Source organism: Colletotrichum godetiae (genome assembly GCF_030913485.1).
Source record: "Colletotrichum godetiae strain CBS 193.32 chromosome Unknown BDP55scaffold_16, whole genome shotgun sequence".
NCBI lineage: Eukaryota > Fungi > Ascomycota > Sordariomycetes > Glomerellales > Glomerellaceae > Colletotrichum > Colletotrichum godetiae.
Window position 1 is genome coordinate 457,379 of NW_026851264.1, and position 12,017 is coordinate 469,395.

A 12,017-nucleotide genomic window follows, 5' to 3' on the forward strand; every position below is an offset into this window, starting at 1 on the left:
GGTGCCGGACGGACGCTTTGCAACGAACTCTTTTTCAGTGGCCTGCCACCAATGACGACAATGCAAAACCCTGACTCGCATTTAGCACCGAAACTTCTGCACCCTCGTGCTGATCTCGATTGAAGTGACGCACGTTCCTGCGGACTAAAAGTCTATTTTGTGTGGGTGAGTGAGGGGTCCCATAGCCTGAAAAGATTGAATCCAGATGTCTGTGTTTTCGGGCCGGCCATGTTAGAAGGAAAAGCACAGAACGGGTAGCACACCGCTCCCAAGGCTTAGGCAAAGCTATGATTGGAATCATTCGCGGCTATGGCATATACCGTTGCTAGTTGTAAACTAGGAGCTGCGGCTGCGTAGGAATCGAGGACTAGCTGGAGACCGGTTGCCCCGGCTTCTAGTCCGATCATCGCACCGTCAGTCAGTCCACGGTCTTTGCCTCCGCGCCATTACCAATATCCAGCCCGTGCCATGTTCTCTACGGCAGTCTCCATATGCGGTTCAGGGTGCCCTGGAGTAACTATCCGGAGATCATCGCTACCACCCTCAAACTTGCGACGGCGTGGCAAACCCCCAGAGTGGGAGCCGGCAATCCGCTGCCCGGCCAGAGAGTTGAGAGCACCTCTGCTGCAACGAGCTCTCAAATGCCGACCCCCGATGCAGACAGGCAACTCTACGACGAACGCTGGTCTGGGAAACCGGGTCCAACAGATGGAGAAGTGAAGAACCGGACAAGTTGACGCCTGCAGGGTCCAAAGGTCAAGAATTTGGGCCCCAGCGTCTGACGTTCCCGAGTCGGGGTTAGGACATGTTGGCTATTCCAAGCGCTTGTGTTGCGCCGCCCTCCACTCAACCTTCAAAATAAACCTCCCCCCGTGCTGCCACTCACCGTTGCATGCCTTAGCTTGCTACTTGCCCGCCATCGCGACTAGTGCGGTTGCTGAAGTTCCGACGAGAGCAGCGGTCAATGGGTGACGTTCCTCATATTGGTTGCCCTGCCCCAACATTTCAGCGAAAAGCTTGTCATTCTTCCCTCCACCTCTCGATCTTACCCCTACCGCCGGGGATAAGGTGGAACAGCAACACCAGAGAATCCACCGAGACCGCCGCCGTCCGATGAAAAACGAGACCTAGCTCTACGATGGCGGGAACACTTATACCCCCGTGGTATGTCGGCTCGACACCTACCAACGATGAGCCGAATATAGCGAGCATGTTTTGGGGGTTCACACTTGGGGTTGGCCTTTGGAGCGGAGTCAAAGGTTATCGACAAAGTAGAGCCAGTTGGAACAGGACACACCGAGTCAACGTCTACATATGGCTGATCTGGGCGGAATGGATCGCCAGTATAGTCATCGGCATCATATCTTGGTGCTATTTGACATCCATCATTGATCCAAGGTAAGCCCCTCTCCTTGTTCATGTAAGAAATTCCAGTGTCTGACTCGGAATTCTTTAGCTTTGAATACTTCTTTTTCCTACGTGAGTACTGCGTACAACTTACATGCCGTTTTCTTTGCTGACGACATTCAATTGAAGTTGTGTTATGGACTATTCAGGTAAATCTCCAATATGTTCTCGAGCATCCTTGATTTGGAACATCAACTGATCAATTCACCATCAGGTCCAATGTCTCATGCAAATCATCGTAAACCGAATCGCAATCTTGATGCCGATACCTGCACAGGCTACACGACTGAAATGGGGAGTTTTTGGCATCCTCTTGGCAGTCAACATCAGCGTCTTCTGCATCTGGATCCCAGCTCGCCTCCAGATAAACGATACCTATATCCACATCAACGAGATCTGGGACAGGATAGAAAAGGGCATCTTTCTTCTTGTGGATGCTGGACTCAATCTTACGTTCATCTATCTCGTCAAGTCGCGTTTGATTGCTAGCGGCTTGACCAAGTACACGGCATTATTCAGATTCAATCTTGCCATGATTGCAGTCTCGATGTCACTTGATGTAGGTTCGATTACTTTTCAACCAGAGATGACCCCGCAGCTGATCACCAACACTCCAGGTCATCCTCATCGGACTCATGTCCCTCCCGAATACCCTGATGTATGTGATCCCGATTTGAACGGGTTTATGCCATTGCTGACCATCACAGCTATGCTCAATTCCATCCGCTGGCCTACCTACTGAAACTACACATCGAAATGGGCATGGCAGATCTGATTGCAAAGGTTGTCAAGGCCTCCAACCCCATGCGACCTCATGCCGAATCAAGGAGAGACAGCAACGACGGAGCCCTAGACGCGAACAAAAACTCATTATCGAAGTCGAGGTCGCGGAGATTTTCTATGCCCTACGTAGCTGGGAGATGGATGTTGAGCTCAGAGAATGTCCAACCTAAAAGAAACACCACAGGGCCAGAACTCGAGCTTGGTGTACAGGCCAACACTTTCTCGGGAAGGGCAACAGAACCAAACGCAGCACCTGTGCCGCGCCCTCGTTCACTCTCTCGTCACATCACCGAACCGAATGGTATAACTGGGCTGAATATGACGCCGCAGTCGAGGACCAGCCGTCAGGATTCTAGTAGCACCGTAAAGGATCAGGATGAGGATGTTGCATGGTATGTTTAATGGGAGCGACCGGATTATCATGATACCCAAGGAGTTAAAGGAATTGGAAAAAACGGTGGTCACGCGGATAAAAATATCCAGCAGAATAGGAGCGTCATCATAGGACTATGACATTAGTTCATTGTCAAACAACAGGACTATAATAATTACACAACTCGTAGCTTGTTAGCAAGCGTATTTTTCCCATTACACGACGATTGTAACATATTTATGCGTTGATCTTTCGTTTGAGACCACTGAAGTACTCAGAGCTTTTCTATCTCTGGTCCTGAGACTCAGAGAAGACACAGATTAGTCGTACCGTATACCGCCCTTTCCAGTACCGAAGTCGCCCGTGGTTAGGCGTAGATAGGCACGCTAGCATTTATTCAATGGAAATGTGGAAAGTCACATCTCATTTTGAGTTGTAAAGTAGGTGTATGCTGCCAGGATGTTTTCGCCCTGATTTATGCCCTCTTTCATCACAGCATAGCTTCAATGATAGGCGCCCTGCAAGGCTTTCACTGCCAAAGCAGTAATAGCCCCTTCGCTTCCAATGAGGATCCCAGAGGACCCATAGCGGTACAAGTATCCCATCCAGCTGCCATCACTCCGCTGTAAATCCAGTAAGAGCCTTCTATCCGAACCGTTGGCCAGGCGCATGTTGTTTGAAGCTAGCAGACGGAGGCCAACACTTGATGCATCGTTTGTAGAGCCCATGCGCTCGTTCAGACGCCGACAGAGTAGACCGCGCAAGCTGTCAAGTTCTTTGGCATCAATGTTTCTGGAGCACAGTTCACTGAGGTAGTACAGTAGGAAGTCCGGCAAGTGGTAGTAGCGAGTTCCATGCTCAAATGCGCTTGTGCGCAGCATATCTTCCATGAAGTTGAGAGCGGGCTGGAGTTGATGACCTCTTCCGCTGGCGTAGAAAACCCGGAGCACATTGGCTGAGATGAAAGGGTCGAGCCGCGGTCTACCTGGGTCGAAGTAACACTAAAGGGCAGCAGTCGTTAGTACATGTAGGTTCAATGAGTACATATAAGAAGGGGGACCTACATATGCTAATCCATCTGGACTCAGATACTTGAGGATATCATCCATAGTTTTCTGTTTGACATCGAAATCAATATCAAGGGTGAGAAGGGCCATAGAGGTAGTATCGAGGTCCTCGGGGTAGACTTCCGTTGTCAGCACTGGAGGCCCGTAAGAAAAGACATTCCAGTGACCGGAAGGGGGGTTCAGCTGGGCGATATCGACAAGTCCCCTAAGAAAAGTACTTGTCAGCATCTTAGTCGAACGAATCATCTGGCTGGGGGGGGCTCCGGACCAGTCGTTCGTCCAATGCAGCAGAAGAAGCTGTTGGAATTGCTCCCTAATCTCGATGCCAGTGTTGGACATACACCACATGTTCTTTGCGTGAGCTCGGAGCCATGAAATTCCACGCTCGACGGGGTCACCAAAGAGATTGTTCAGCTGTTGGATCACCACATCCGCGTTGTCAAACAGTACTCCTCGCATCCCGCGACACTGGGCACAGATGACGTTCTCCGGGCGATCGTCAACAAACACAGTCGAGTGTGCATCTAGCCCCGCAGCTTTGAGAACTCGATCGAAGAATGCTTGCTCCGGCTTTCGTACACCCAGGCTAGCTGACGTGTAAACATTATCGAAGATGTCCCAGCCTCCAATCTTGGAGCGAACCATGTCATAGCTTTCGCTAGACATGTTGGTTGCAGCAATCACGCGTAGTTGGCTGCCCGACTTCTTTTTGAGATTTCTGACAGCTACAACGAGGCCTTCGTTGAGGGTCAAGGTCGACGATGCCAGCTGGATGGTTTCATGTAGGGCACCCTCCTCAAGTGTGAACCTCTTCGTTAAGGCATGATATACATCTGATACTTTCGCCTTACCTGACTCCAAGCTATGCCATTCGGATGATTCAAGAATGCGTTTGAATATCTTTGGTGGAATCGGAGCGTCTGGGACAGCAGAGAAGTTGCAGAAAACACCGCCGATGTCTAGCATCAAGGCACTGGGCCTTCCATCCACGCCACCCTTCTGGTACAATGGTAAATCAGCAAGCTACTCGCAGGATCTTTGGCGTTTTTCATTTCTCGAGCAATACCTTGGGTCTGCTTTTTGGAACTTCGCTGGGCGATGAGTGCTGTAATTTGGTCATAGTATCAAAACTCATATGCAGAGAGTAGAAGCGTCTAGAGAAATTGAGGAACTATTGAGAGACTGACTTTATTAATGAAGGAAGACGTGGATGGCGGTATCATGCGATTCATATATTCTTCAACGGGGGAATAGTAGACAACCCCTTTTAGGACCAGATAGACGTCGCGATGGGGCAGGCCTAGAGCTTCGACGTTGTTGACCTGCATCAGACTATTGACAGAGATCGTCCCTTGCCACTTCTGACATCCGTACGAGCTTTTCAAAAGTTCCTGCATAGCTTTTTTCAATGCAACCTTGCCAAAAGCTCGTCACTGAGCTAATGAGCTATGGCAAGCGACCCTCGCTCACCCACTGCACGCCAAGTGGAGGATCTAACGTAAGCGCAGGCTGGATCCTACGCGAACTCTGACACATTGTGGGCTGAAAGTACAATGGTCTTACCTCTATCATGTTATTGGCTTAAAGTGCGAGAGAAAGGAACATATCTCAGATAACCATGCCAGTACTAATGGCTGATGAGTGGATGGTATCATGATGCCATTCTGGGCAATCAAGAATCTGAGATACAGATTTCAGCACACCGCCTACCTATTCACAAACGGAATGAACTTTCAGAATACACCGGAGAGACTAGCAGTTTGTCAGATTGTGTCCGCAGATCATCATACTGCTTTCTCGGTTACGGATTATCATGTGTAAAGCGCCCGCTTGCAGTCGGAACGTCTCGGGAAGACACATAGTCGGTAAGGAAACATGACCCTTCAACTATTAGTCGTCACTTTGAAATGTACATGCGTCAATCGCGACGCGTATGTTGATTTACATTGTCAATATTTTCTATCTTTACTTGTTGAGGCGGGGAGCTCTCTCCGGATCTCTCCAGTAAAGGCATGCCTCCCTCCGAATATCATCCTTCTCAACCTTGGTTCCATTATTAGGCTGAACGATAAGCTGCAGCGCAGGCTCCGACTCAAGCCCGTAGCCTGTGGGCTTGTACTGAGGCCACTCGGGGCTACCAGGATATCTGAAGGTATTCGGGTCACCAGACAGAACGAAGCTGGAAAGGTAACCGTGGTAAATGTGGCTGACCTCGGGGTACTGCACAACCGGCTCGTCCCAGGTGTACTTCGTGTCGGCGGTATGCGGAATACCCCTCCACGCCGGCCACGAGTTGTTCGTGTTGAAATGAAGCTTCCACGTCGGCACGCCAGCAATCGAGGCGCGGTACGCCGTCTCCTGTCCAGCGCAGATATACGCATAGTCGCTCCATGCGGCCGAGAGGCGGTTGTACTGCGTGCTGTTGGGAGAGTTGGCAAAAGGAGAGTCAGGGTGCGTGGCGGGGTCCGGGTAGAGGTCCTCAAGGAGCTGCAGGTCGGTGCTGTTGAGGGCAGGGGAGATGTTGTGAAGGTAGTCGAGGAACTCCTGGTTCGTCTCCTTGTCGCCGGCCATGTAGTACTTGGCCTCGTCGTTGACGTTAGACGTGATGACGGGGACCTTGAAGAATGTGCCATCGTAGCCTGACTGCGAGCCAAACTTCTCCAGCAGAGGGCCGCCTTGCGTGGGCTGGAATGGCCAAGTCAGAGCCGGATCGTAGTCGTTGTACAGCTTGGTGCTGATGTTGCGGATCGCATCAACATCCGCGGCACGGAGGCAGGCCAGGGTCGCGGCGTTGTCGGCGTCGAGTGGGCAGGAGAGGTAGTTCATGTACTCCTCGTACTGCTTGATGTAGAGCGGGTATGTGGCATTGGGAAACGCACGAGCGGTTACGGCACCAGACTGGTGAATGGCTCTTGCAAAGAGAGGCTTGTTCTCATCCTCATTGTAGTTGTGAAAGTAGAGGATGCCGACGGAGTGGCCACCAGCAGAGCGACCGCCGATGGTTACGGAGTCCGGGTCGCCGCCGAATGCGGCAATGTGTTTCTGCACGAACTGGAGGAAGAAGTGCTGATCGCGCATACCGAGGTTCAGCAGTCCTTCCTCGTCGAAGAGAGCCGAAGGCAGGAAACCCAGCGAGTTGATGCGGTAATGGAAGTTGACAACGGTGATGGGCTGCTTTGATGAGGCGGCGAACGCAGCGCCGTCGAAGCTCTTGTAGCTGCCCGCATAGAACGCGCCGCCGTGAATCCAGACCAACACAGGTGTCTTCTGGTCGAGCGGGATACCACGCGTACGGTAGACGTTGAAGTTGAGGCAGGCCTCATCTTGGGTGCTGACATCGGTCGAAGTCGGGTCCTGGACGCAGGTCTTGCCGTACTTTGTCGCCGCTTTGGTACCGTTGAAGGATGCGGGCCAGGTGACGGGGTTGAAGCGGCCCTCGCCAACCGGCTGCGTTGAGTAGTTGATGCCGAGCCAGGCGTCGACGGGGGCGGGGAGAGCGCGGCCGCTGTAGGTCGAGTTGACGACGGTGCCGGTGAACTTGCCGTAGCCCTTGAGTTCGACGGGGTTGTACGCGGCGGCAGCTGGCGCAATGGCGACTTGCGACGCCGCAAAGAGCGTATTGAAGGACGTGGAGAACTTCATGTTTGGCGACGTGCTCGATCTTTCGTCTCCGGATACTGCTGTTGCTTGACCGCAAGAGAAGATGGCAAAAAGAGTGCACACCACCACCGAGAGGCAGGGCCGGCCATCGCGGAGCTTTAAACGCATTTTTGAATGCCCTCGTTGTCGTTTTGCCCCTCCGCTTCTTGCTATCAAGGAGACAATTTCCTGGCGACCCGCTCAGAAAGCAACCTCTCGCCGCTCGACGGAGACAGCATTAACCCATTCGAAGCATTGATCGGTCAAGATGAGAGGTTTAACAGAGGTAGATTCCTTGACTCAGGCACTCACAGAGCCCGCACAGCGGAGAAGTCCCGAGCGACTGGGGCAACGAGCACGCTAGAATGGCGCAGATCGATGTCATTCAGCGAGGGGAAAAACAAGTCGGGGTCGCTCCGATATCGTCGGCCTTCACATCTGGGGTCCGGGGACCCTGGGGTTTTCTCAGTGAATTCAGTGTGAGCAGCCAGTTGAAAGTGATTTAATGTGATAAGCATCGTAAATGACTAAATCAGCTAACGACACATTCACCGAGGGGCCCCGCAACGTTATCCTTGATCAATGGGCCCAACCTCCCCGTCCAAGATGCTAGTCAACGAAGCAGTTGGGGAGCTCCGGTTTGTGTTTGTGGGGTTGAAGCCGGCTGTGCTGTTGAGAGAGAGGATAGGAGTTAGGACATGATAACGATATCTTGCCAGACTTCCGTCATCCGAATCCTTCTTCCGCGATCCGATATCTTTCAACATTATTCTTCTCAGTTGAGAGACGTCCCGTATGCTCTTGAGTTCGGCTATCGATGAGACAGATTCTAACGCTCAGGAACGAAGCACGTCAGCATGGCCGTGCGCTAGAATCACCATCAATTGGTTGCTATCATTGGCCAATTCGTTATTTCGTGTCTTCAAGCTAAGGTCAGGTCCAAAAGTCACTGTTCTAGCTAGCCCATCATCTCATCATCCTCGTCATCATCATCATGTCCTAACCCAGCCTCGATGAATGTCGCCCGAGTTCTCTCCACGGCCTGGATGAATTCTTCTCTGCGGAAAGCATTGGGCCATCCATGCTCAGCATACAGCCGTTTTATCTCCTATACGCCGTGAGAGAATGTCTTGATCAGTCACAAGTCTGGAATTTCAGTTGCTGATGAACTCACCTGGCCTTCCTCGGTGTACTCCTCGACAACTCTCGCCTCCCATTTTCCAGAGCGGGGTGCTGGCACAACATCCAAGTTGCCGACCTGGGCATGGATCTTGTCAAAGTAAGCCTGGATGGGAACGGGATCCACAACAAGCCACTGCTTGTCTTCGGGAACATCCTCTTCGCGCTTGTCGAACTCGGTCCCGTAAGGATAGATGCACCCTGTGAAAGACTATGCGTCAGTATCAGAGCACTCAAGATGCCCGAGCTCAGCAAGCAAAGCTTCACATAATGCACGTAGTAGCTAACCTTGATTCGTGTCAATCAACCACCAAGTCCCCTCATCCGCATGCGTCAACGAGACCATATCCGCCGGCACGGGCCCGTCGAACGGCGCAAACCCTAGGTCCAAAAGCGGCGTGTTCGCAAATTCTTCACCGCTACTGTTGCTGCCGCCGCCGAACCACCGCCCGTTGCGTAGGTACCGCAGCGGGAATGTCTCGGTGTACACCTCAACAGGGTCCGACTCCTCGTTCTCATGAACGTAGGGAATGTGCCGCAGGAGATCGATAACGGTCTCGGAGCGGCCCATGGCCCGGAGAGCATCCACGCGGAGCTCTGCGTCACTCCAGCCGGCGACGGGAGGGAGCTCGACGGCCGAAACGTCCATATAGCCCATGCGGACCAGGAGCTCGTAGTGCCTTTTGAGGCAGTTGACGACAACGTTGCGGTCGTAGCTGGCCATTTTTTCTGATGTTTTTCTGTTAACGAGTGTTTGTCTTCGCAGAAAGTATGAAACTGTTGCAATAGGCAAACAATGAGGAGTTGGAGGCATGCAGATGAGATTTTCACTGAGCGGTCCCTGTGTGGGGCGCATCATTCGAGGCCGAAATGCACTGGTCCTTTCTTGAGCCAATGACTTGATTCAGCAACTGTTCTGTCCTGTCTCCAAATCATTGCATGGTGTTTTGGAAAGTCGTTCTCAATTGATTCATCGCATTTCATTTGGACACGGTGAGTTTCATCCTGACCGAAATAATCTGCCGCATTATCTTCTACGCAGGTGAGCTCACAATCGCACCGCAACGAGAAGGGATCCATGGATAATACCTCTAAGCTTGTATTTCAAGTGAAGAGGATGAGTTGAAGGCTGTCATCTATGGATACGAGCGAGCTTGAAGCTTGACCAATCCGCACGACCGGCATTCAATCGTCGATTATGAAGATTACACACGCCAACCATAAATTACTCCAGTGTCCTCAAATCTTTCGAGGCTATGGCCGAGGGTTGAATGTGATATTTCACTCATTACCCACCCGGCCTACTTGTCTCCAATGGCAACAAAGGGGATTTTTCCACTCTCCTTCTCATTTTGTTCAACTACAGCTCATAAGCACGAACTTATTCTCTTTATTCCTTTACAACTCCCCCTTGTATGATACCGTCAGTGAGGTTCGAGTGACTAATTGTCATCTTTTGGCGGCATCTCTCATGACCTCAATCAATCTAGCCCAGCCAATGGCTCCACAGCAACCCATCTGAACCATTTACAAATACCAGAGTGATATTGCATGCACAGGAAGGCATTTGCATGGATCATGATATCACTTTCCGAGGGTTCAGTTTATCGGCAGTGTCGCGAGTTGAGTCGCTAATATGTGTCACCATCAATCGAGAGCTGCCTCAAAAAGCTGCAGCGCCATTGACTGATGCAGTGCAGCGACTAGCGGATATTTAATCAGCCGATTTTCGCACCTCACGTATCTCGCACATCATCGCTACAGCACGCGATCTCACCATACACAAGTCTTGGAGACGAAACCTCGAGGATCACACTCTCATTCATCTCATTCAGATAACATATAGGTTCACCATTCAAAATGGCGACGATACACACCTCCGTGCCAGAAGGCCTCATCCCCTTCCTCGAATCTCACCTCCCAAATTCCCTCGTCCTCCTCCGCCGCCTCCAATTCACCCGCTTCAAAGATGGCAAGCGCCCGACGGCCCGCATCATCCTAGCATCAGACTCACCACTCTTACCCTCGAAACAAGATGCCGACACATCAGACCAACAGCCACGCAACTTCTGCGCAGCATACCTCGACTTTGGCAGCACCAAAGAAACCCAACTTTTCATGTACTCAACCTTTGAAGACAGCCCCAACAAACCTCTCACGAACGAAGACGAGAAAACAGCCGAGTCCCAAATCACGGCAATTCTCGACGCCGTCACACAAGTAAGCAAAGAACAGCCAGACAACAGAACCCTACCCGGCGCAGTCCTCGTCGGGACTCTGGCCACAGCCACCCGGGACACCATGCTCCGGGCCGGCGTACGCGTGACGCCCCGTCAGGACTATGAGTATGAGAAATGGCTGTTCCGCGTCGATGATATTCCTGATTTTGAGGACGGGGTGACGTTGCCCGAGGGAGCTACGTGGGGCCCTGCTACGGAGCGAGATTGTGAGATCGTAGTCTCGAGGACGGATATTCCGCGTCAAGTGTGAGCTTGTCCCACTTTCTTCATGGTGACTTCGAAATGGAGTTCGACTTTTGAGATTGAGAGAATGACTAACGTCTCGATAGAAGGACACTATTGTCTTGGCCGAGTTTGATTCTCAAGCTGGAGGATGGAACGCCTATCGCGTGGTCATTCCTCGGTGAGTGTTCAATACGTTCAAATTACTCCGTGCCGTATCTTTCGCTCCCGTCATGATTTGTTTGCATATGCCTATCGCTTCTGAACGACATTGCTAACTCCTACTTAGGTACTGATGCTTCTCTGTCAAGTCTCCACTGCGAGGTAAGTTGCGCAACATCCTATCATATCGATAATGAGTGAATACTCCGCACCATTGTCTTTTGGTCTAACAAACCACCCTCAGCCACCATACCGACAGCGAGGCTACGCAAAGGCCCTCGCATCGAAGCTGATGAAGCGGAGCTCCAGCGAGTACGGCGCCGACGGTTGGGCGTCCGCCGATGTGGCACCGTATAATACGGGGAGCAAGAAGATGTGCCAGAGTCTCGGTGGGAGGCATACGTGGAACGTTTCGTGGTGAGTCACCCTCGTCTCTTGGAAATCACGCTCAAAGTGCTTCAACTGACGGCGAATTTGATAGGAATGTTATTCACCTCCACGATACATAAATCGAGATTTGAAGGGGGCCGTTCTAGAAATTTGCTACACATCAGATGTTTATATCGTCTCTTTACGTTGATGTAGACCTAAATTCACCTGTATATCCAGATTAGAGCTGCAACAATGCCCTATGGTCGATCTGTTTTACTCAGTAAAAGAGGTTGATATTCTTCTGCAGGTTCTCGGTAGAGAGCGTGCTGGGTAATAAGATATTATTTTTGTGCTTTCCCTTGATATGTCCTACTCCGAAAAAGTGCCAGCTTCAAGAATCAAGTCTTCTTGGCTGTGTGCACTCCATGTCTTCACCAAGCCTGCTCCGTTCTCCAAGAGCTCCCGCATCCCATTAAAAATAACTGAAATCCTCAACTCCGGTACAATCCGCCGGTGACAGCTGTTTGATAAACAATCTCTACTACCACCTCTCAATCTTTCCTCCCTCGGAGA

General features: G+C 51.4%; 5 protein-coding genes across 5 annotated transcripts; 2 read left to right on the forward strand and 3 right to left on the reverse strand.

Moving 5' to 3' along the window:
- The first annotated feature begins 938 nt into the window (after positions 1–938).
- On the forward strand, positions 939–2,575 carry BDP55DRAFT_101397 (uncharacterized protein). The gene is made up of 5 exons (XM_060565298.1): positions 939–1,398; positions 1,457–1,479; positions 1,537–1,556; positions 1,622–1,966; positions 2,025–2,575. Exons 1-5 carry the CDS (start codon positions 1,139–1,141, stop codon positions 2,082–2,084), a joined length of 708 nt encoding a protein of 235 aa, XP_060430816.1. The 5' UTR covers positions 939–1,138; the 3' UTR covers positions 2,085–2,575.
- Positions 2,576–2,751: 176 nt separating this feature from the next.
- BDP55DRAFT_703431 (Haloacid dehalogenase-like hydrolase-domain-containing protein) lies at positions 2,752–4,837 on the reverse strand. The gene is made up of 4 exons (XM_060577960.1): positions 4,697–4,837; positions 3,899–4,629; positions 3,628–3,835; positions 2,752–3,564 (listed from the first exon to the last, which is right to left on the reverse strand). Exons 1-4 carry the CDS (start codon positions 4,763–4,765, stop codon positions 3,067–3,069), a joined length of 1,506 nt encoding a protein of 501 aa, XP_060430817.1. The 5' UTR covers positions 4,766–4,837; the 3' UTR covers positions 2,752–3,066.
- A 662-nt stretch (positions 4,838–5,499) lies between these two features.
- On the reverse strand, positions 5,500–7,674 carry BDP55DRAFT_660836 (para-nitrobenzyl esterase). Its single transcript, XM_060574662.1, has one exon. It carries the CDS (start codon positions 7,396–7,398, stop codon positions 5,596–5,598), a length of 1,803 nt encoding a protein of 600 aa, XP_060430818.1. The 5' UTR covers positions 7,399–7,674; the 3' UTR covers positions 5,500–5,595.
- A 733-nt stretch (positions 7,675–8,407) lies between these two features.
- BDP55DRAFT_550206 (uncharacterized protein) lies at positions 8,408–9,172 on the reverse strand (the record flags this gene model as incomplete). Its single annotated transcript, XM_060569000.1, has 2 exons — positions 8,408–8,649; positions 8,737–9,172. 2 exons carry the CDS (start codon positions 9,170–9,172, stop codon positions 8,408–8,410), a joined length of 678 nt encoding a protein of 225 aa, XP_060430819.1.
- Positions 9,173–10,208: 1,036 nt separating this feature from the next.
- Positions 10,209–11,829, forward strand: BDP55DRAFT_101443 (acetyltransferase). Its single transcript, XM_060565299.1, has 5 exons — positions 10,209–10,934; positions 11,018–11,091; positions 11,200–11,234; positions 11,317–11,489; positions 11,554–11,829. Exons 1-5 carry the CDS (start codon positions 10,309–10,311, stop codon positions 11,579–11,581), a joined length of 936 nt encoding a protein of 311 aa, XP_060430820.1. The 5' UTR covers positions 10,209–10,308; the 3' UTR covers positions 11,582–11,829.
- Positions 11,830–12,017: the final 188 nt, after the last annotated feature.

Excerpts from the sequence above, each read along its gene's own strand:
- BDP55DRAFT_101443 (XM_060565299.1), top strand. The coding sequence starts at position 10,309 with ATGGCGACGATACACACCTCCGTGCCAGAAGGCCTCATCCCCTTCCTC. Across the intron at positions 10,935-11,017 it reads ACGGATATTCCGCGTCAAGT|AAGGACACTATTGTCTTGGC; the intron begins GTGAGCTTGTCC and ends ACGTCTCGATAG. Across the intron at positions 11,092-11,199 it reads TATCGCGTGGTCATTCCTCG|GTACTGATGCTTCTCTGTCA; the intron begins GTGAGTGTTCAA and ends ACTCCTACTTAG.
- BDP55DRAFT_101397 (XM_060565298.1), top strand. The coding sequence starts at position 1,139 with ATGGCGGGAACACTTATACCCCCGTGGTATGTCGGCTCGACACCTACC. Across the intron at positions 1,399-1,456 it reads ACATCCATCATTGATCCAAG|CTTTGAATACTTCTTTTTCC; the intron begins GTAAGCCCCTCT and ends GGAATTCTTTAG. Across the intron at positions 1,480-1,536 it reads TGAATACTTCTTTTTCCTAC|TTGTGTTATGGACTATTCAG; the intron begins GTGAGTACTGCG and ends ATTCAATTGAAG.
- BDP55DRAFT_660836 (XM_060574662.1), bottom strand. The coding sequence starts at position 7,398 with ATGCGTTTAAAGCTCCGCGATGGCCGGCCCTGCCTCTCGGTGGTGGTG.
- BDP55DRAFT_703431 (XM_060577960.1), bottom strand. The coding sequence starts at position 4,765 with ATGAGTTTTGATACTATGACCAAATTACAGCACTCATCGCCCAGCGAA. Across the intron at positions 4,630-4,696 it reads TTCCAAAAAGCAGACCCAAG|AAGGGTGGCGTGGATGGAAG; the intron begins GTATTGCTCGAG and ends CCATTGTACCAG. Across the intron at positions 3,836-3,898 it reads CTGCATTGGACGAACGACTG|GGGACTTGTCGATATCGCCC; the intron begins GTCCGGAGCCCC and ends TACTTTTCTTAG.